This window comes from Catharus ustulatus, chromosome 3 (assembly GCF_009819885.2).
Source record: "Catharus ustulatus isolate bCatUst1 chromosome 3, bCatUst1.pri.v2, whole genome shotgun sequence".
NCBI classification, from domain to species: Eukaryota; Metazoa; Chordata; class Aves; order Passeriformes; family Turdidae; genus Catharus; species Catharus ustulatus.
In genome coordinates, this window is record NC_046223.1 from 80764626 (window position 1) to 80786832 (window position 22207).

The 22207-nt window shown below is 38.4% G+C and overlaps 1 protein-coding gene across 1 annotated transcript in view; it reads left to right on the forward strand.

Annotated features, from left to right (window-relative positions):
- Positions 1-22207, forward strand: part of MDN1 (midasin AAA ATPase 1) — a 92349-nt gene that overhangs the window by 12374 nt on the left and 57768 nt on the right. Inside the window, exons 8-31 of the mRNA XM_033054512.1 lie at positions 1322-1425; positions 3301-3415; positions 4928-5121; positions 6119-6200; positions 6883-6978; positions 7961-8073; positions 9190-9338; positions 9439-9499; positions 9999-10210; positions 11623-11726; positions 12708-12852; positions 13476-13572; positions 14765-14878; positions 15507-15654; positions 15820-15930; positions 16742-16893; positions 17359-17537; positions 17830-18038; positions 19078-19224; positions 19941-20082; positions 20210-20344; positions 20421-20559; positions 21504-21642; positions 21734-21864. Of these exons, the coding sequence (XP_032910403.1) occupies positions 1322-1425; positions 3301-3415; positions 4928-5121; positions 6119-6200; positions 6883-6978; positions 7961-8073; positions 9190-9338; positions 9439-9499; positions 9999-10210; positions 11623-11726; positions 12708-12852; positions 13476-13572; positions 14765-14878; positions 15507-15654; positions 15820-15930; positions 16742-16893; positions 17359-17537; positions 17830-18038; positions 19078-19224; positions 19941-20082; positions 20210-20344; positions 20421-20559; positions 21504-21642; positions 21734-21864 (3218 nt within the window). The remainder of the gene's footprint in view (positions 1-1321; positions 1426-3300; positions 3416-4927; positions 5122-6118; positions 6201-6882; positions 6979-7960; positions 8074-9189; positions 9339-9438; positions 9500-9998; positions 10211-11622; positions 11727-12707; positions 12853-13475; positions 13573-14764; positions 14879-15506; positions 15655-15819; positions 15931-16741; positions 16894-17358; positions 17538-17829; positions 18039-19077; positions 19225-19940; positions 20083-20209; positions 20345-20420; positions 20560-21503; positions 21643-21733; positions 21865-22207) is intronic.

Sequence of the window (22207 nt, forward strand, 5' to 3'; positions counted from 1 at the left end):
ATATATCTGTCCTTTTTCACATGTTTGCACACCTCATTAGATTTTGTCTTTGTTACACAGTAGACATGACCCTGATTCTTATGCTACTTGGAAAATTGGAATTGACACTGATAACGTGTCTAATAATGTTTTGGTTTTTGAAACCAAATGTGGCCCTAAATACCACAGAATATTGTCAATATATGAGGCTGGTGCCATCAATGAGATTTTTTTTTTGTGTGTGTTTTGTTGTGTGGGGCTTTTTCCTCCTTCCACATATTTTTTCTTACACTGTCTTACACATTTCTTACATATTAAAAATGGACTGTTGCACTCAGCATTATAAGTTTTAACAAATTTCCTGTATTTTTGGCTCTAGAACAACTAGTTAGTCAGTCATCCTTGCTCTTGAAGTACTGAAAAAAAGTAATTTGAAAAAATGGTGTGATAGAGGTCCTTTTGCTGCATAGGCCTGCTGGACATTCTGCTTGTTTCTTTTCATATCTGTTCCATAAAGCATCCTTTGTATGACTGAATAACCTGACAATTTGTTTATTAAGTTCTAGGCTTCAGATATAGAAATGGAAAATTTATAAGAAAGCAAATGGATACTGCTTGTATGTACAGACAGATCACTGCTAGGGGGTCATGCACTTATTTGCTTCTGTGGACTCAACTCATTGCACTCATAATGAGCATACCCTGAGTATCCTGCATTCATCAAATCCCTTTCTTCAGGTCCTCCCTACAGGCATCCTGCTTTCTCCATATCAGAGGATCTCTTTGTGCCTCTGTGCTGGGGGGTTGGTGTGGTCATACCTTCTCCCTCCCTCTCTCTCCCTTCCCACCACCATTACATCCTTCCACAGGGAAGGGTAGATTCTTTAAATAGATACCAAACTCCTGGGGTAGCAGTATATACACTGAGAAAGGTTGATATTTGAGAATGGTTTTTGAGACACAGGTCGTCTTTGTTCTGGCAGATAAAATACATCTTCTGATCTGAATGTCTCTAATAATTTAAAAATAAATAGTTTTGATTTGGACATGATGTGTAAAGGCTGTCATTTCCATTCTCTTATCAATGAATTTGAGTACAGGAGAAAAAAAGGTAAGTAAACATTACACCTTTGTTTTCCACTGCTGATTAAAATTGCTGGGAGCTCTGCAATGCCTGTTAGCATCACTTGAGAGTGTATCTCTGGGAATAGCAGTTGCTGGCACCGTAATGGTGCTCATTGGCATTGCTCCAGCATCTCAAGTGTGAAATAAGTGTGGATGGTTGTGCTGTCTGTAAGTGTGACAAAAAACCAAGTTTTATAATTTTTCTTTTTCTCTCCAGATATCTGTGCTGATTCCTCTTTTGGAGAAAAGAGAGTTACTGATTCCTGGTCGTGGTGACTGTTTAAAAGTCGCACCAGGCTTCCAGTTTTTTGCAACTAGGAGGTAGGTTTCTAAACTTAGATGAGATTGAGAATATGGGTATCCTGTTTTTAAGTCCAAGGTACTTTTTAGTACAAGATACATGTGTAGGAGTATTTTAGCAATTTCCAATTAACAAGCAAGTCATAGAAACTGAATTTTCTTCTCCAATTGAAAGCAGGTTGGGGTGAATCCCAATCTTTGTACAGAAAAATAGCTTCAACAAGGCTGAAGGAACGAGCCTTGCTGGGAGGAATCCTACAAAAAAAGAAAAAACACCCCATCACCAAGACAAAATACCAGTCTTAGGAATTACTGTGTGAAAAAGGTTTATTATTGATAGTTATGAAAGTCTTGCATTGATACAGGAGTTTGTATTGTTTTCTAACCAGAAAAAAATATAATATACTCTGCGTGATTGTTTCACTGTCATAGTGGCTCGTGCCTCGGATGTCAAAGTGACTTTTGTTTAGGAAGACATAATAAAGGTATCAGGGTTAAAGATTAGGGGGTCTCTGGGAAATGGCAGTTACATGGTTTCCAAATGTTTTGTAGTTTATTTCAAAAAACCTTTAACAAATTTTTCTGCTTTTGTCTTCTATAAATTTGTTCTTCTGATCTATTTTCTCTGGAATTGAGTCTTTTGTATTCAACTTCTTTAACTGCCCCATTTCCTAAGAATTTTTATTTCTGTATGCATGGTTGTCATGGTTTAACCTCAGTCAGCAACTAAACACCACACAGGCTCTGGCTCACTCCCCTGCAGTAGAATAGGGGAGAGAGTTGGAAGAGTGGAAGTGGGAAAAATTAAGGGTTGGGATAGAGTTTAGGTAAAGCAAAAGCTTTCCACACAAAGAGACGAACCATATGACTCCAAGCATCCCCAGCCTTCCTTTTTCCCACAGCTTCATGTGCTAGGCACGACCCCATCTGATATGGAATATCCTTGTGGTCAGTTGGGATCAGCTCTCCTTCCCCAGCTCCCTGTGTATCCTCACCCTCCTCTGCTGGGGTGGTGCTGGTGCTTTCCTGAGAAGCAGGAAAGGCTTTGCCTTTCTGGAAGCCTTGCTCCAGGGTTACTAGGACATCCCTTTATTATCAGCACTGTTTTGGTCACAAATGCAAAACACACCCCCACACCAGCTACTATGAAGAAATTTAACTCTATCCCAGCCAAAACCAGCACATCAATGAACAGTTTGTATAACAGCAAATTGTGATTTTCATTTGGCTCATTAGAGCAGATTCTATAAATCTGTTGCAGTTTACAGCTCCAAAACGGTCTTTAACAACTGAAACCAAACACAATACAACAGAAGAAAAAATTTAACAAAAAACCACCAGAAAACAAAAGCCAAACCACAACCCCAAATCTAATGCTTTGCATGTGCAAAAACACATGACTGAATAGTTATTTCTGTAGTAAAAGAACAAAGGAGTGAAATGTGTGATGGAAAGAGTGGAGTCTGGAGGATGAGGAAGAATAATTGTGAAATAGTGTGGAGGGGACAGGGCTGAAGATGCTTTTCCTGCATCTCTGCAACAAGATCACAGATCCTTTAAGGTATTTCACAGGCTGTTTCTGTCAGATTTGTCCCTTTACGAAGGGTTCTATGTATTGCTTCTGATAGCCAACTGAGAGTCAGTCCTTCTGAAAGCACCTCTATGGAGATTTTGCCATATAGGAAGAAAAACACTGTGATAACAAGTAATTGGGGAAAGTATGGATAGGCAAGGTGGGGTACGTGGCAGTACAGTGACAAACTGAAATTTATGCCTGTTGCATTATGCTGTAGCAGCTGTATGTAACGTTCTTTGATGCACAGAAATGCACTGAAAGTGCTGAATTCTTCAACCACACTCAGTGTGTTGTGTTTCTTCATTGTTGGTTTGATCTAGGATATTCAGCTGTGCTGGAGGTTGGTACAGGCAGCAAAGCAGCCATGCTGCTCTTCTGGACAAATACTGGACCAAAATACATCTGGATAACATGAGCAAAGGAGAACTCAAGGAGGTATGAGGCTGTGTTGCTCCGTTGTGGCGTGTGAATAATTGTTTCAGCTTAGGGTAATAAATGTTTTTCAGTAGTTAATTGAATCCTTATTTTATCTTCAAGTTCTACAATAGATCCTTACAATTTCAGCCAATTTTGAAGTCAACAGGCAGTTTGTCAGGAAAATTTGAAGTGAATTGAACAGGGATTCCTGGAACTTGCCTTGACAGACACAATTGTGCTTTGTGTGGGTCTAAGAATGAAGTTACTTAGCTGCTTATTAGCCCACAGAGACTTGAAAACAGAGAGAAATAGCAAAAAAGAAAACTGAGCTTACTCTTAATTCTAAACTTTGAATTGAAAAATAGTCGGTTGGTTATGAGTTAAAAATATCTGCTTTTATTAACATCTTTCTTTTGTTAGCGTACTTGGGAGGTGTTTGCTTTATGCAGTTCTTCAGAATATTAAAGCAGCCCAGGCTCGTATGAAAATAGAATTCTCTGGAGAGTCTCCTTGTGATACAGAGCTCAAAACAGGATCTGATTCTAAAAGACCCTTGGCTGAGGGAAAAGGTAGTGAAATACAGTAGAAGAGTTGAGGAGAAAGTTCTGAATTTTCTAGAATGGAGAGGATGGTTTTTTCAGTACAATTCATTCACTCCTTTGGCCTCGTTCAGCAGCCAGCACAATTATAGGTGGCCTTAAATATCTGTGTGGTTTTTTTCCTTTCTTGACATTTGTCAGCTAATTGTTAGGAATGGGGCAAGAACAACTATCAAACCTTATTTAAAAAAACCAACTTGAGTGTTAGCTGTGTTGCTTACCACTAGGTTATTTTTATTCTCTTTCTTCAACTTTGTGGCTTAATTCACAAAAATATATAAATTAAGCACTAAGATTGCACAGTGGTAATAGAAGAGATAATGTTAGACAATACCTGCCTGCTTGCCTTGAAAACAGGCTCACGTTCTTCTAGTTAATCTTAAAAGGCAGTCTGGCAGGGTAGGACCAGTTTTCTTGGTCTGTATCTGTGAAAAGTAGTTTTGGGAAGCAATATTTTGGTTGGCAAGCTTTAGTGGAGAGAACTGAGCTGGAAGAAAATTACTAAAGAAAAATTATCCCCTTAAAGTGCCTTTGTCAGCAGAGTGAATAGACAATTTGAATGCTCAAATTAATTTAGTCACAAAAGAAGGGCAGGAGGTAAGGACTTCTGTAATCAGTTGTCAAGTTGTATGGTTATTATTTGGTTTCAGATAGGATTGATTGTACTTTTTCTTCTTCCTGTTGGTATTTGGAATAGAGTTGAGTTGGCAAAGTTCATTTTTGGCATCAAAATCAGTATCATAGTAGTCATAATTTCTATATTCTTCAGATAAGAGATTGCAAGAGAGCAGTTTTATGTGGCTTGCTAGCTAAAATACCTATTGAAGTGTCTTCTGGTAAAAGCTGGGGTGCTGTTGGTTTCTTTCCGATGCAGATGGGGCTTTTTTCATTGTTTTTTTTAAACTTTTTTCTTTTTTGTTTGTGGTTTCAGGTCCTCCAAAGGAGATATCCCAACCTTGCTCTCGTGACAGACCACTTGCTAGGCATTTTCATTGACCTTGCAGGAGACAAGTATCAGGCACCAGAGAACAGTGCTGCTGACTCCAGTCTCGTGGCAGAAGCAGCATCAGAATCGAGATCAGAACATAAGAAACCAAGTCTGGAGGGACGAGAGCTATCTCTGAGGTTGTCTTTTCTTATATGTTTATTGGAAGTCGGCTAGCTACAGAGATAAAGGGTTTATTTTCCTTGTTTGTCTTAGTTTTTTAGAAATAGTGGCAAAAGCTAGACTAATTTAACATGAATTTTATAAAAACTGGTAAGTATATTTTTTTATTTAAAATAATGATTATAGTGTCATTTAAAGAAACTCTTTTTGGATTATTTAAACTTTCTATTTGCTATACTTATTTTTTGGGAGGTGTGGGGGGATGTGTGGGTTTTGTCATATGCAGTGCTTAGTTGGCATCAGGCCATATGAAATTATTCTTAATTATTGTTAACACAAGATACCAGTACTAGTTAAGAACTGGAAGGTGCTGTATAATGTTCTCTTAGTAGCTAGAAGATAATGTTTTCAGTAGCTGAGTATATTATCCAGATTATTTCATGCTGAACACTAAGCATTATAACTTAAGGTGACTGAAAATAACTGTGTCTGTAATGTAGTGTTAATTTTGGAAATTCTGTGATGAAATGTAGTTTGATGCTGCATTATTTCTTCCTCTCATACCTAATACCAGTTCTACTCATGTGAAGTTTCTGTAATCAGTAGTGCTTTGTGAATTAGTAAATTCTAGATATGGGTAGTACCTGATATTTTTGTGGAGCATAAGAGCATCAGTTTTTTCTAGAACACAGTTTCCTTTTCTTGCCTTTTGGAAAATCTTGTTGGTAAAGAATCTGTATCTTGAAAAAATGGGGGCTTTATACCTCTCTGGATTCTTTAATACCTTTGAGTTTTACTGTTACCTTAATGGCATATGTACTGTCTGTTGATAAGCAACCTTGGTCTTTGTGCTCAGCTACTCCTCAGAATCATCATCCTCTTTGTGTTTACAACTTGCACAGCAACTACATGTGCAAGAGCCAGAAGATGATATCGGGACCTAAGTTGAACATGAAAGAAGATGCTGTGTATTTTGGCGTATTTGTACCAAATCTTTTTGGTTTTTCTTTTTAGAGACCTACTGAATTGGTGCAGCAGGATTGCTTACAACTTTGACAGTAGTTCTTCAAACACAGCAGTGAATATTTTTCAGGAGGTGCGGTAAGACTTGATCCAGAAATTGATCCAGTTCATCTCAAATTCTAGTGTTGTCTCACAAAATGCTCTCTTTGGGAACGTGAGATGGGAATTTTTTTGGTTTTGTTTGAAACAATTGGACTGTAGTTGGACTGGTTGTGATTTCTCTGATGAGAAGCTTTTGTTGCTTCTGGGGAAGTTGTTTGCAGCAAGGTGCTATGAGAATTTACTGCCGTCATGCAAACAGCATGATGCAAAATAATTTTAACTGATACAAGCTGGGATTGCATATGGCTGAGTCCTTTCTTTTTCTTATAATATGGGGCTGCTTTTCTACTTACCTGTTCCTTAGTTTAAAGTATAGGTTGGGAAATTTTTGGGTGCATATGTCTGAGGCAGTTTTGTAAAGTGCAATATTACAGTGTCACTTCCCTTCTCCTTTTTGATCCGTTTGTCTGAAAATAGCTTTTGTGACTGGGCATTGAGAAGTTTTTATTTTTGGTATAAACCCACCATATTACATAATTTAGAAGTTCTTACTGCATCTTTTTGAACTCTGTTGTTTGACTCAGTCAGAGGACAGTGAAATAGTTTTGTTTACAATGGTTGGATTTGATTTAGGTTCATTTAGATTAAGATGATGCATGTCAGATAAGATTATACAAAACTAGTTTTCAAGAAGTTGGTTTTCCCCTTGACAGGCATTGGACTGTTTCACAGCCATGTTGTCCAACCAAGGGAGCAGACAGAAAATGGCAAAAATTATTGGAAGTTATCTAAACATTTCCAAAAAGCAGGTATGTCGACCTAAAATTAACATGATCTTTATTGGTAGCAGTCTATAACTTTCTGTTTTTCTATGATTAATTGAAATATACCCTTTTTTTATTTAAAATTATACCCACTTCTCTGTCTCAAACAGATTTTTTGCTTTCTATTTCACCCCAGGATCTGTTTTTCTCCTATTTTATGTTCAGCTGCATTTTTTTTCCTCTGAAAGTTCCAGGGAACCTGTTTTAGAGCAAATGGCCTCCTGATGCAAAAGGATTTCACAGCTGGAACAGCACAGCTGCCTAAGGATATGATACCACTAGATGCACAGGGTAGTAAAGAACGTGTTTTTTTCTTAGGTGGTTTACAGTGAATGTAAACCCTCACTTAAGTGGAGAGATCAGAGAGAAAAATGATCTTGACTGCTACTTGTTCTGTACTCAATGATTACAAAATCAGCTGCCTCTCTAGAGCTCTGTAAATGACAGAATTAAACTAAATAATTTATTTGTCAATTATTTCTGACTGTAGAAGTCTGCAACGCAAATTCCCTCTGTTGTTACTTTAGGTTGACAGATGAATCCCTGAAACTTGTGTGGATTTTTCTCTTCATCCTTCTTTGCATTATGTCATTACAGGAATGTATTATTCTCTGCAAGTGGCAAAATATCCTTGTTTACACAAAAGGGCTTTCTTAAGGGAGATTGTTTGTTTATTGTTAAAATAACTGTTCAAGTTTGTGTAGTTGAACTGCCATGCAAGTATCTGAAGTAAAAATACGGTGTCAAAGACTATTACCAAGTTAGTAAGTTGAAAGTTGTTTGTACAGATAAAAACACTTCTGAAGTCGTTCACTATTTTAGGTGATGATTATGTAAAATCTGCAAAATACAGAATTTTGCCATTAAAAATTAACTTGCTATGAAGTAATACTGGCAGAATGGCATGGGTGTTCTTACTGTGATGTAAACAACATTAGTATTGGCAATGCTGATGCTTTTTTCACAGGTGGAGTACTTCTGTGAACTCTATAAACCAGAAATTTCAATACGGGAACAAGAAGTCTCTGTAGGAAGAGTGAATCTTGTGAAGAAGCAGATCCAGGCTCTCACTGTACAAAGGTAGAATATCCTGTAGTGTCCATGTGGATTGAAATGTTTTGTGGTGGAGTAGAATAGGCTGCAGGTTGACTGCAGGGTCAAGGAAAATGCAAATTGGGTATCCTTACTCTAATGAAAGGACCATGAGAGCTCTTTCTCTTGCAATCTTAGTTTTACCTTGTTTATTCTTTAAGAGTGTCTGCATCATTCTTCTGGCAGCCAAAACATGGAGATTTTCAGCTTCTTCGAACTAGAGTGTCTTCAAAGCAGTGTGGAAGTGTCTTCATTTGAAAGATATCTGTCTGTTAAGAAAGGCAAGAGCCCCTCTTGAAATAGAAAATGTAAACCCTCTCCCTCCAAATTATTATAATTTTGAAATTAAGGAGTTCTCAGGCAAAGATACGGGAGTAGGAAAATTAAGACAAAAATACAGTAATACAAAAAAAACCCAAAAAAACCCCAAAAAATAAACAAAACAGTGACAGAGTCAGAATACAACCTGACACTCCATCAGTCAGGGTGTTGGTAGCAGTCTGATTAAATGGTGGCTGCAGTCTTCCTGGAGTGACAGATGTGGTTTGGTTGAAGCAATGACCCTGGAGAAGGGTGCAGTTTTTCTCCAAAAGTCCAGTGATGATGTGGAAAAGTCTGGTTTTCCTCTGGAATCCAGTGGAAAAAGGCTGCTGTGATGTTCCAAATCTCAGATTTTATCTAGGTAGGAAATTCTTGGCTCCTCCCCCTGGCTGGAGCAACTCCCAATGGGATGATGTAATTTTATCAGTCATGCAGTGAGGCTCAATGGGCCATTAACAGAAGATGCCTCCCTGGAGGAAGGATGGGTTGTGGAAAAGATAAACAGCACTTCCTCACATGGTTTCAAGAGATAGTGATAGAATACATACTTGTGGCTACATCCTGCATTGCAACCCAAGACAGGAAGTTATTTGGAAACCCTGAATTTTTAGGTTGTATATTGAGCAAAATAAGTATCTTAGAAGGATATCTTGGAACCATTTCTTTTCAGACCTGTATTTAAAAAAATCCTAAATCAAACCACTCCACTAAAAAAACAAAGGTAAAATTGAAATGAGCTCCTTGATAAACCTTAGTTTTGAGTAATTTGCTTTGTTTTTCCAGGGCAAAACATACCTTTGCTGCCACACGGCCGTCTGCAGTACTGATTGAACAACTTGCAGTGTGTGTTGTCAAAGGAGAGCCTGTGCTTTTGGTTGGTGAAACAGGAACTGGCAAAACCTCAACAGTTCAGTACCTAGCTCATATTACAGGTAAAAAATGTGTGAAAATTGCAACTTACATGAAGGTAATTTGAAAACCAGCAAACGAACAAACCCACAAATTGATGGTGCTTTTTATCTCTGTTTCAAGGACACCGTTTGAGAGTTGTCAACATGAACCAACAAAGTGACACAGCAGATCTCTTAGGGGGGTGAGTCACTGACCACTGTTTTGTTGTTCTGCAAAACAAATGGACAGTATCTGGTAGGATAAATGTCTTAATAAACACGTGTGCATGCAAAAACCTTCGTGTCCTTGCTGAAAAGCAGAGCAGTTTCACTGAATTGTGTGCAGAGCTGTGTGTGATGAAGTCATTCAAAAACACAGTCCAATGTCTTTAAAAATGGCTAAGCTGTTCAATATAAATCTGGTGTAATATTCACTGGACATATTGTTCGGTACTATTACAAATATTTTGCTTATTGTGAAGATTTTGCTTATTGTGTTCCTGTTTTTACAAAATCACCTCATGAGGTGCATTTAAATATGTGCAATTCTGTTTAGTTCTTTAGTTGAGTAAAAATCTTCGGAAACAAGGGTTCAGCCAGACAGCTTGTTGCTTCAAGTAACTGTTTTTGGACTTGTTTTCTTTTTTAAGTTCACAGGTGACTCTGTCTCACATAAGTAATTACTCTTTTGCTTCTCTGCAGTTACAAGCCTGTGGATAACAAGCTGATCTGGCTCCCTCTGCGAGAGTCTTTTGAAGAACTCTTCTCTCAGACATTCTCTAGGAAGAAAAATCAAACGTTCTTGGGACACATTCAGACTTGCTACAGACAGAAACGTTGGCATGATCTGCTAAAACTAATGCAACATATTCATAAATCTGCTATTAATAAAGAAGTAAAAGAAAATACGTCTGGTAAGATTTCAGATGGTGCAAACACACATTAGTGCTGAACCACTGCAGAGGGTAGATAAATACTGGTTACTTATGGTTTTTTAATCTGGGTTTGTTTGAGGTTTAGGGGTTTTTTCCTCCCTCTATATTAGATTTGTTTTTCTAGTTTTGAGAAATGCAATGTCAACATTTCAACAAGACATTCAGAATACTGTTAGAGCAGTGGTTGGGTTTTTGTTTTTTCTAACTCATGTTAGCTATGTCCAAGAGTGTGGAGATTGCCTGTCCTCTGGTAACCCTTGACATCTGGTCTCCACTCAGCACTTACTAGCTGTGCTGGTGATCAGTCCTGGGGTTGGTTGTGTGTCAGTCTTCCATATGAATGCATTCATACTTCCATCCCTGGAACGTGCTTATGTCTCACAAACACGTCCTGTTTGAAAAACAAAGCCAAACAATAATTGCAAAACCAAAACAATAACTGGTTTAGGGTAGTAATTATTTTGAAGAGCTTGCTTTTACCTTGGTTCCTCTGTCAATGATGCTGACTTGCCTAGTGCTTTATTTTGTTCCAGTGTGGTTTTGTCCCCAAATAAGTTTTTCTTGTTTTATACTTTGCAACCCATTTTGGGGCTGAGACGATGTTGATACCTCTCCTTGCATGGAGCTGTTTCTGGTTCTAGACCAACAGAACAGGTGAAGTTGTAGCTTTCATTCAGTTTGGGCTAAATAAAATTAATTATGGACTTTATCTCCTTTTCTCTTCTTTTAATTGGTTCTGCTGAATATGCAGATACTAAAATAAATGCCCAGAAATAGTAAAAAAATAAGAGGGAGTTTAAAGACCACGTATTGTAAGAATAGGCAATCCAAAAATAAAGACAAGCTGAAATCTGTAACTTGCAAAGTTTCTTAATGAAGTTTGATGCTGAGTGTAGCTCAGGTAGTGATTTTAACAAATAACTGAAATCAGTGCTATAGTAAATATTGTTGTAACTGATAAGCAATAGTGTGTTAATTTTTGATACTGAAGTGTTCACTGTTAATCTGTTCTGTCATAAGGGTTATAAATTTGGATTTTTTTTTTGACATGCCTCTTTCTGGCAGGTAGAGACTGGTAAGAGTCATGCTGGAACAAAGTGCAGTATAAGTACTTGTTCCTTATCTAGGAATGAATAGCAAATTATCTGAGCACTATTGACATATGGTTAGCGTTAAATAAAAAAAAAAACAAACACCACACATGCACAAAACCAAAACAAGATTAATTTTTTTTTAATTTGTGGTGTGTCGTCTGCAGGATGTGAATGTTTTTGTTGCTTGAGCTTACTTTTGTATCTGTCTGCATGAAACAACTTGATTAAAATACTGTTGTTAAACATTTTTTGTGCTATTGTTCTGATGGTACAAACTTAAATTTGTTTTGCTTGCAGGCTTACCCCTGAAGGAAAAGTGGGAGGCATTTGGTCTTAAACTGAATCATGCTCATCAACAGATGAAAATGACAGAAAATGCCCTTCTCTTTGCATTTGTTGAGGTATTTAGATGTTTGCTTTTTGATGCTGTGAGGAATAAGGAGAAGTATATAAAAGAGGTTGCAATCGGTATTATATAAATGGCTTCCTGGCAAGAACCTTACTGTGAAGTAAAATGTGTGCCATGATAAGTCTGTGAAATCAAACGTGCAGATTCAAGGAAGCAGTGGTGAGATGGGCAGTGGGAGACTGGTTTGTGGCAGCACATTAATTCAGTGGTGTATAACAGGGAATTAGGACTCATGGTAAGAATATCAGTATGACATATCTTCTTTTCAATTCCAGGAGATTTGAAAAAACTTCATGATCAGTCTCCAGTAGGTCATGCTTCTGTCTGGGGATTCCTGTGAAGGATTTAATATTAAGAATCTGTGCTATTTATCTAGAAGGGATTTTTCTAAACATTTCAAACCCATAATATGTTTTAATGACATTAGGTGTGATTAGGAAGAACCACGAGGTTTATTTATGCTTGTTTATTGTCATCCTGATAATATATGCTCTCAAATTTCAGGTAAAGTGTGTGAAATATTGACCAGTCCTCTACAAAAAAATGTATTTTTGAGTAGTTGGAGAACCTCTGACTTAAGTATAGTTTTAATTAATGGATTACAGATTCTTTAGGAGCATAATACTGCTTGTGCCTTTGGATTTCTTCAGATTAACTGTATTCCCATGAGGTGTTAGTGACACATATATACCACAGTGGTAGATTGCACAAATAAGGGATCTTGAATCTGTTGTATTTGAACCAGTCTAACTGGTACCTGATACAAGGGTGTGATAATTTTCTGACTTCTGTGACTGGCAAAGTGACTGCTGTTATTGATAGAGAGCAGTACAAGTGTGCTGCTGTAAAAGGTCTGGAATTGCCATTTGTCTCATCAAGCCATGGATTGCACACCAAGTATTTCCAGTATCTGAATGCTTCAGTTGACATTTCATTGCTGGCAGCATGATTAACAAATTGATCTTACTTTTAGGGTACTCTGGCACAAGCAGTAAAAAAAGGAGAGTGGGTTTTATTGGATGAGATTAACTTGGCTGCAGCAGAGACTTTGGAGTGCCTGAGTGGTTTATTGGAAGGATCATCTGGGTCACTGGTGTTACTAGACAGAGGAGACACAGGTACTATTTCTGTGCTTGCTTATGCTGTACTGTGGTATCCAGCTGAGTTTCCTATCCTGTGTAGCACAAAATAAGTTGAGATCATTTACCATTAAAATGAGCCTGTGTAAAGAGAGCAATGTGCTCTTTGTAGACTTTGTACTTTGCAAGACGTCCAAAACACTGGTATGTTCTCAACAGCACTGTAGGGGCTGCTGTGTAGAAAGTTAACTCCTTTTACAGATGTAAAGATTAAAAAAATGCAGTCACTGAATGCTGCTTTCAAGAGCTACAGAGAGAAGAAATTGTTGTGTGAGCATCCCAGGCTGGATTTCGTCTGGCTGAGGGAGGCACTGGGTTCTGAAAGAGACAGAAGGAGTTCTGTGCTCACATAATTTTTGAAATGTTTTGTGTTGTTACAACATCTTGCTACACGCAAAAATGTCAGGGTTTCGCTTGGCTTTGGCTGTTGTGAAGATGCAGGTACTTCTGATTAAATCACATGGGATTTTTCTCTGAAAATTTTGACAGAAAATGTATTAGTGCAACAATAGAAAGTTGCCTTAGGTAAAATACACTGTATTTAACATAGAAATATCCCGTGTTTATCATGAACTTTGTCTTTTATTTTTGTTTTGCTTTAGAGCCTCTTGTCCGTCACCCTGATTTTCGCTTGTTTGCATGCATGAATCCAGCTACAGATGTTGGAAAGAGAAATCTTCCTCTAGGAATAAGAAATAGGTAGGAAATAGCGATTCTGGGACAAAATAGTCACTGTCTTTTTCATTGTTTAATTAGTTTTAGGAGTTGACCAATGAAGAATGCCTTATCTGAAGCCTGAGGATGCAAGTCTGAACTCAAATTTACTACCTGTAAGAGGTGTATGGTGAAGGTTTTTCATGAAATACAATTAGCAGAATATTTTGGTGAAGTAGCTGAGCCATGAGCAAATGGTCCAGAAGTAGTGTAGGGTGTTTTCTGTGGGGGTAGGAAATGATTATTCTTCACAGTTAAACTGTCAGCACCTGGGAATGCTACTGCAGCAGTTTGTGATCCTCATGGGAGTAATAAAGATGAGTAAGTGCTTGGTGTCTGTTTAGCAACCTTTCTCTTAACTCAGTAGTGTTGATGATCCTTGCAAAAAGCTGCATATCCAGTCTTGTTCACTCAAAATCAAGGTGGTTTGCATTGTGTGTGATACTCAAAATATTTGATAGTGGTCTCAAAGCATATAAGCTGTGGCAAGGCAATTGGAATTGTGGCAAATCCATTCTTCAGTACCATCTACCTATTGCTGTATGCACAGATCTCCTGCTTGATGCAGTTTCCCTCATGGGTGCATGTTGCATGTATAGGCCCTTCCCAGATTTGTAAACACTGGGCAAGACTGTAAAGATGCACCAGCTATGTGTAACTAGGCATTTTTAGTTATTAGGGGCAGAGCAAAGTTTTATTTCTATTGGCTCTCTTAAAGAATAGTGAAAGAAAATGCATGTAAATACAGAAGAAGAGACCTCAGCATCAGCATAACTTCCTAAGTTTAAATGCGCTTACATTTCTATTTGTCAAAAATACCTACTACTGTTTGTAAAAAATAGCTACTGCTGTGTCAGTACTTCATTGTTCAGGCTGTAACATTTGAGTATCTATTGCAAGTTGTTTAAAATTGTAATTTAAGTCACATTGTTCACTTTCAGTCTAAGATGTTAAACTATTTTAGATAAATTACTTGAAAGCATTACTAATACCTTATTTGTCAGCTACTCTGGTTGCTGAGTCTTTCTGTAGGTTTGACAATCTATAGGTCTGTAGCTTAACAATCAGTTTTCTGTTGCTTAAAAATTTAAAATGTTATATGCCATGAGATTTATATATAACATTTTTCAATATGGTCAGGTGTCTGAAGTGTTACAGATTGATTTGGTTATTTCAGGTTTACTGAACTTTATGTAGAAGAACTGAGAAATGAAGGAGACTTGCAAATTCTTGTAATGGATTATCTGAGAAGCTTGAATGTGAACAAAAATACAGTACAAGGAATTGTGAAGTAAGTTGACTGTAAACTTTTTTAATTCTTGATGAAATAAGTCACAAAAAGAAAGTATGTGACTGTAGTCTGTGGTAAGACTGCTTTGGGAAAATACTGTAATGTTCCCCATGCAGCAGTTGGCATGGCTTTAGGAAATAGAAGAGTGTAGACAGTCATCTTCCCAATTCTGCAGGTTTCCATATTTGTGGGAAGGAGATTTTTTTTTTTTTTTTAAGTTTAGAATTGTCTTCTTGGTGGCACCAGTTAAATAGCATTGTTGTTTCAGTCCTCTTTCACATCTGAGAGACTAAAATGGTTTGTTTCTGTAGATAATTCCAAAGGAAGTCTTGTGTGTTTGTCTAGTTACCTTTCTTTCCCCTCGTGTAAGGTGAACTATTTCATGTTTAGAATACTTGGAGTTTATAGTCACTCTCTATATATCAAGCTCTGTCAAAAATATGGTTCTTAAAATACTCTTTTTGCTTTGCTTCACTGACTTTACAGATGGCAGAGCCTGGCATGGCTTTCGTAACATGGAGCTTTTAAGAAAAGTAACAGGAATAAATTGAAGTGTTCATACTTGGGGTTGAATTCCTTGGAGCAATGGTCTGATCAGTAACAGCTCCATGTAACTTTATTTTTGCAGCTTTTATTTGTCTGTGAGAAAGGAAGCAGAAACAAAGTTGGTGGATGGAACTGGCCACAGACCTCACTACAGTCTCCGTACCCTGTGCAGGGCATTGAGATTTGCAGCGTCTAACCCGTGTGGCAGCATTGCACGCTCCCTGTATGAGGTGATTGCCTGTGCTGGTGTTTGTTTGAATGTGTATTCATTGCAGAGGTTGTTTGGGTAAAGGATAATCTTCTCTAAGTTCAGTATTCAACATAAGTAGTTCTTTAATGTGTATGGTTTTTGCGTATTTTTCATGTTTATCACTGAAAATAATTCTTCTTCTTAGGGCTTCTGTTTGAGTTTCCTGACACAGATTGACAGAGGTTCTCACCCAGTGGTTCAAAAACTAATTTGCCAGCATATAGTCTCCGGCAACATCAAAAGCCTTCTCAAGCAGGTAGGCAACTAAGATTATGAAGAGCTGTCTTAAAGTAGAATTTATTCTGAGTTGTCTTCTCTCCTTTTTTCCTCTATGTTTTCTTTGTGCAGTTCTGGTTTTCATTTTACAAAGACAAGAACTAGAAAAAATTAATGCCATTCTTTTGTAGTTTTTTACTTTGCTTGAAAGTTGACATGTTAGCTGTTCTATTTGTTAATTTGAAAAAATAGGGAAGCCTGAATAGCTAAGGCACTGTGGAATGTGGGCAGCTTAATGCAGTGGCTCCAACTGTAAAGCTTTCACAGACTTTGGAGGAGCTTTCTCAGGATTTATATTTTTAGACTCTGAATGCAGAACATATGGATATGAAGAAGCATCTGTACTTTGTCTTTTATGGGAAGGGAAGAATGTCACTAGTGCTGGGAGCCCAGCATGAGTTTGCATGGAGGATGGGGAAGCCAGTTAAAGAGATGGGTATTTGTTTCAAAATAAACCCTTTCATACTGGAAAATGTGTAAAAATGTATAAAAAAGGTTAAAGCAAAGTTCCTGCTTGTAAATGCCCTTCAAAATTCAGTGCCAAGACTCTGGAGACGTTTTTATCTTCATGCCACTGCAAAGATTCCTGCTTCATGATCCTGAAATAATCTGGTCAGGTTTTTCCTGTGATTTGCAATCTTTGACGAAGGGACAGTGCTTACTGCAGAGGTGCTCAAGGATTAATTTAAAATTACTTTGGGGAATATGTAGCAGTGGTGTAACAGTAGTTGTTTTCATTAGCAGATTGAAAGCAGTTTGTATAATCTGTTATTTCTGTCATGTCTCCTTAGCAAATACCAAAACCTCACGGAGGGAGTTTTATACTTATAGAAGGGTACTGGATTTCAGCTGGGGACAAAGAACCTACAGTAGATGAGAGTTATGTGCTCACCCCTTCAGTTAAGCTTAATCTGAAAGACATTGTCAGGGTAGTGTCAGCAGGGTAAGTGTTTCAACTTTTTAATTAGCAAAATAAGTTAAATATGTTTGTTGAGGCCTTGAGTTGTTTGTGCCCCTCTAATCTGTGTTGTTTGGATGCATAATGTCTGTTTTCCTTCTACTTTACAGTTAACTTTTCATTATAGAGTGACTTGAAATTTATACATGTGTTTCTTGTTTCCTGAAATCATCTTACTGCCATACCTAGTTTTATTTAAATTCTAATTTCTGATAGAAATTTGCAGTTTGAATTACCTGCTTATTTCACACTACCACAAAAAGCTTCATGGGTATCTGTTAGCACTTGGGAGTAAAGATATTTGTATTTCCCTGTTAGTGTGTGATCTTGGATGCCCCAAATGAGTTAAGTGGTGGTGTTTTGGTAGTTTGGTTTAATAATGTTGGCACTTTGTGTGTGAGAAAGACATGGCTCAGGCTTCTAACCCCCTGTTTTGGTAATGGCTTTTAGGACTCATCCAGTACTGATTCAGGGAGAGACCTCTGTTGGTAAAACCAGTTTAATTCGCTGGTTGGCTGCTGCTACTGGGAATCATTGTGTAAGGATTAACAACCATGAGCATACTGATATCCAAGAATATATTGGCTGTTACACATCAGATGCCTCCGGAAAACTGATGTTTAAGGAAGGTAAGTGAACATGTTCTATAAACTCCAAATTCCTGTTACAAAGTTAGTAGTTGTACTTTAATGATAATCACTTGTGTGAATTTCAATGAATTCTGAACAGTTCGTGTTTGTCTCATCCTTCTTGTCCTATTGGACCTAAAGATGATAAGCCAACAGTTTAAATACTGTTGCTTCCTTTTGTGGATTAGTGTTTATCCTGAATGAAATGGGTTGCTAAAAGTATCCAAGGGCATGCTTCTGTTAGATTTGCTTAGTAAGATTTTTAACTAGGAAATTTTCTGTTCCCCCCAAGGCATTCTCATAGATGCAATGAGAAAGGGCTACTGGATTGTTCTAGATGAATTGAATTTGGCTCCCACTGATGTTCTGGAGGCTCTCAATCGCTTGCTGGATGATAACAGAGAGCTGTTCATTACTGAGACTCAGGAAGTTGTCAAAGCTCACCCTCGCTTCATGCTGTTTGCCACACAGAACCCTCCAGGTCTCTATGGCGGCAGAAAGGTCTGTATGATCTAATCCTTTTGGGTAGCTAAGGCTTTAGGGAATTAATCTCTCTCACATATAAAGTGTGATGTGAAAATGTTTTGATCTGTAACATGAATCTCTCAAGAGGGAGGGAGTTGAGGTGGCTGTGGACTGTCAGTACAGCTGGGCTCTGTGTAGTTGAGTTGTTTGTTTCATGGATACAGAATTTCTAATTAATTTTAGGTAGTTGAGATTTAAGTGACTTAGTGAGCCAAAGTTCATGTATATTATACTTGAATCAGCATTTCTTGTCCAAGAGCACTGGAAAAGAGCTTAGGCTATAGAAGTCCATTTTGTACTGGAATAGGTACTTTTATTCATAGTGGCTGGTATGGAGCTGTGTTTTGGCTTTGTGGTCAAAACAGTGTTGATAGCACAGGGATGTCTCAGTTATTGCTGGGCAGTGCTTGTACAGGTTCAAGGCCTTTTCTGCTCTCATACTGTCCCACCTACTTGTGGAGTAGGTTGGGAGTGCATGAGAAGCTGTGGGAGGACACAACTGGGACAGCTGAGCCCAGCTGCCCAAAGGGATGTCCCATGTCATGGGACATTGCGCTCAGCAGTCAGAAATAAGGGGAGGAGGAGGAAGAAGGGGAGTTCAGTGTTTGTTTCCTTAAATAACACTGGTGTGTGAGGAAGCCCTTCTGAATACCTGCCTGTTGATGTGAAGTGGTGAATGAATTCCTGATTTTGCTTTGTTTGCCACGTGCACCTTTGGCTTTGCTTATGAAGCTGTCTCAACCTAAAAGTTTTATCACTTTTACCCTTCCAATTCTCCTATTGTGGGGAGAGTGAGCTTGTGTCTTTGTAGTGCTTAGCTACCTCTGCCCTTAAAACACCCAATCCATTTTAAAGCTTTTGCCCTCATCCAGACTGCCTCTTACACTTTTTTCAATGTTGATGTGTATGTGTATATTTGTATGCTTTCACACTATCCTTATTTCCTTTGGATGTGTAGGGAAAGATCTGTGAGCAATATCAAAGGAAAAAGTTCAGGTGTGGTCTCCTATTTTAGGTTTTGTCCAGAGCCTTCAGAAATCGTTTTGTGGAGCTGCATTTTGATGAACTGCCAAGTGCTGAACTGGAAACCATCCTTCACAAGCGATGCAGTTTGCCACCTTCTTACTGCAGCAAGCTTGTCAAAGTCATGTTAGACCTGCAAGTATGAATCTTTTTTCTTTCAGTATAAGAAATGCAAACACACTTCAAAGTAACATTCACAAAGTAATAGAAATTCCTTCAGGGAGGAAGATGTTGTTAGCTGAAGGATATTTAAAATCCTAAACCATGGAGAAAACACACCAAGGTGCTAATTTCAGTGGTTAAGACTAAGACTAGGGAAAGTGATGTCAGATTTGAGAGAAATCTAGGGAAAAAAAAGCCAAACAAAAAAACAACCCACCAAAAAAACCAACCAATTCTAATGTGTAGAATTATCCCTTGCTCTGGAGCCAAAGTACAGTATTGGATTTGTAGGGGTCTTTCGGTCATGTGAAATTCAGTATTATTTATTTTTTAGCAGTAATTTTGGATATGTCAGGACACTCCAGTATTCAACAGGCATTTGACACTTAGTATGTGGCTAAAACTACTTCGTATTTAAAAGCAATTACTGCAGCACAAACTGGATTTTGTTTTATTCCAGGTACCTATTTTATTCTTAGTTGTTTTTTTTAAAAAAATATTATTATCGAAATTATTTTATTCCTGCCTAAAAGGAGTTAGTGTTTATGAGTTGTGACTCTACTGGACTTCTTTTTTGTAGTTATTCATAGAATTTTCTTGTTGCAGTGTCACTGCAGAGAGTGGTGATTAGCTTTGCTTGAGGTATTTGGAGGGGTTGGTGAAAAAAAACCTCACATTTTGTTTTTGTGGCAGTCTTACCGCAGAGGTTCGACGGTGTTTGCTGGGAAGCATGGATTCATTACCCTGCGGGATTTGTTCCGCTGGGCTGAGAGGTACAGGTTGGCAGAGCAGCTGCAGAAGGAGTATGACTGGCTTCAGCACTTAGCAAATGATGGTGAGCTCTGCTGCCCCAGCTTTTTTAGGTGTCTGTGGAATTGCTTTCCAGCTCCACTTCTTAAATGTAAATTTTTGTTGCTGATTACCCAGGTAATAATTACTTTCTCTCTTCCTCTGTTTTGTAGGTTTTATGCTACTGGCAGGCAGAGTCAGGAAACAGGAGGAGGTGGATGTTATTCAAAATGTCATTGAAAAACACTTCAAGAAAAAAATACATCCTGAGTCTCTCTTCTCAGGGGGAAGTGTCAAAAAGCTACTGGGTGAGTTTCCTAGAGGGACCCCACTAGTAGATCTCTAGCTGTGAGTGAAGCTGATGGATTGCTTTGTGTTGTGCAGCCAAGTCTTCCGCGTGGATGTCGGTGATGGACAGAGATTTTAGCCATGTTGTGTGGACGCAGGGGATGAGGAGACTTGCCATTTTGGTGGGACGAGCCCTGGAGTTCGGTGAACCAGTACTGCTGGTGGGAGACACTGGGTAATCTTGCTTTTTGTGATGTTCTTGGTAGTGCTGTACTGGCTGCTGAGCTGCAGACAAAATGATTGCGTGGGCTTCAGTGCTGCTTTCATCTGGGACTTTTGAGCCTGCCTCGTGGCAGACTTGCAGCTGCTGTTTTTCACAGTTCCTTTTTGAGGGGAAGCAGATGCATCTCATTTAACCTGTGTCTTTGATGGGTTTATCTGCATTGTGTAACTACATACAGTTATATAAAAGTAGTAAAATGAAAATGAACTGACTTCTGTCCCCAGCTTTGCAAGGTGCTCTGTAGACTTTTGCTGTGCCTCACGATAGTGGCTGCTTTTGAGATATTGTGACATTTTTCTCTTTGAGAGCACATTCAATTTGCATGTTTTATGAGCTTGAGTATAGTCTTACTACCACAACCTCCTCTACAGCATATTAGGTGGAGAAGTGAGAGTAGATACTGTCTGCTCTTGTGCTAGTTATAAATTTGTAGAGTAAATTTTTATGGAAGAGAAGGAATGAAAAATGCAAGAAAAGAGAGAAGGAAAATTTACTTGGGTAGTAAATCAAAACTAGATACTCAGCAGTTTATTCCCTCAGACTTAGGCTTGGTCTAGATATGTAGCATTTCCAGTTCAGTGAAATGTTAGGCTGGTTGAGTATCTGCAAGGGCAAGCTGAAGTAAATTTGACTCTGAACATGCAGAAATCCATCAATGCAGCTATTGATTTAAATTTAATTAAAGGCCCTCTTGTGCATGTCAGGAACAGTTGTGCCAAAAATGACTTCACTTAGCATACGTTTCTTTCAAGGAAAGGAGCGGGAGAAGATTTGCATGTTGGGTCTTTACCTCATAGCTCTTCAATGAAAGTATGAGTTCTGTCCAAAGTGAGCTGATTGTTTGGTTCTGCTTCTTTTTTTAATTCACCCTTTTCAATTAAATTACTTGGTTGCAGGTGTGGTAAAACTACCATTTGTCAGATCTTTGCAGCACTTGCAAATCAGAAGCTGTACTCAGTGAATTGCCACCTGCACATGGAGACATCAGACTTCCTGGGGGGGCTGCGGCCAGTCAGGCACAGATCCAAAGACCAGGTTTGTCCCGTACCAGTAATACCGCTGATGGTGTGACCATGGAAGTAAAAAGCAGCAGTTACGACTTCTCACTTTATTTTCCGTTTCTTAGGAGGAGTCTGATGGTTCTAGACTCTTTGAGTGGTGTGATGGACCTCTTGTCTTAGCAATGAAGGAGGAGGGGTTTTTCCTCCTTGATGAGATTTCTTTAGCTGATGATTCGGTACTGGAGCGACTTAACAGGTATGTGTGAAATGCGGTAATACTGAGCATCCTCAGTGTGTCTGTTCATTGTCCAAACATGAGTGGGGTATATCTGACTGTTTAGGCACATTTGTTTCCTGGCATCCTCAGTGTGTCTGTTCATTGTCCAAACATGAGTGGGGTATATCTGACTGTTTAGGCACATTTGTTTCCTGGCATAGGTAATCTGCCCTCTTGCTGGAAAGGACAATGGTACAAATAAAACTTGAAAGTAAAATCCCTAGTTTGCCATCTGCAGTATTAACATTTTCAGACTGTCAGTGAGCTCTTGAATTATCTCATCAAATCCCAGGAACAAATTCTAATTATTCCCCTCTTTTGT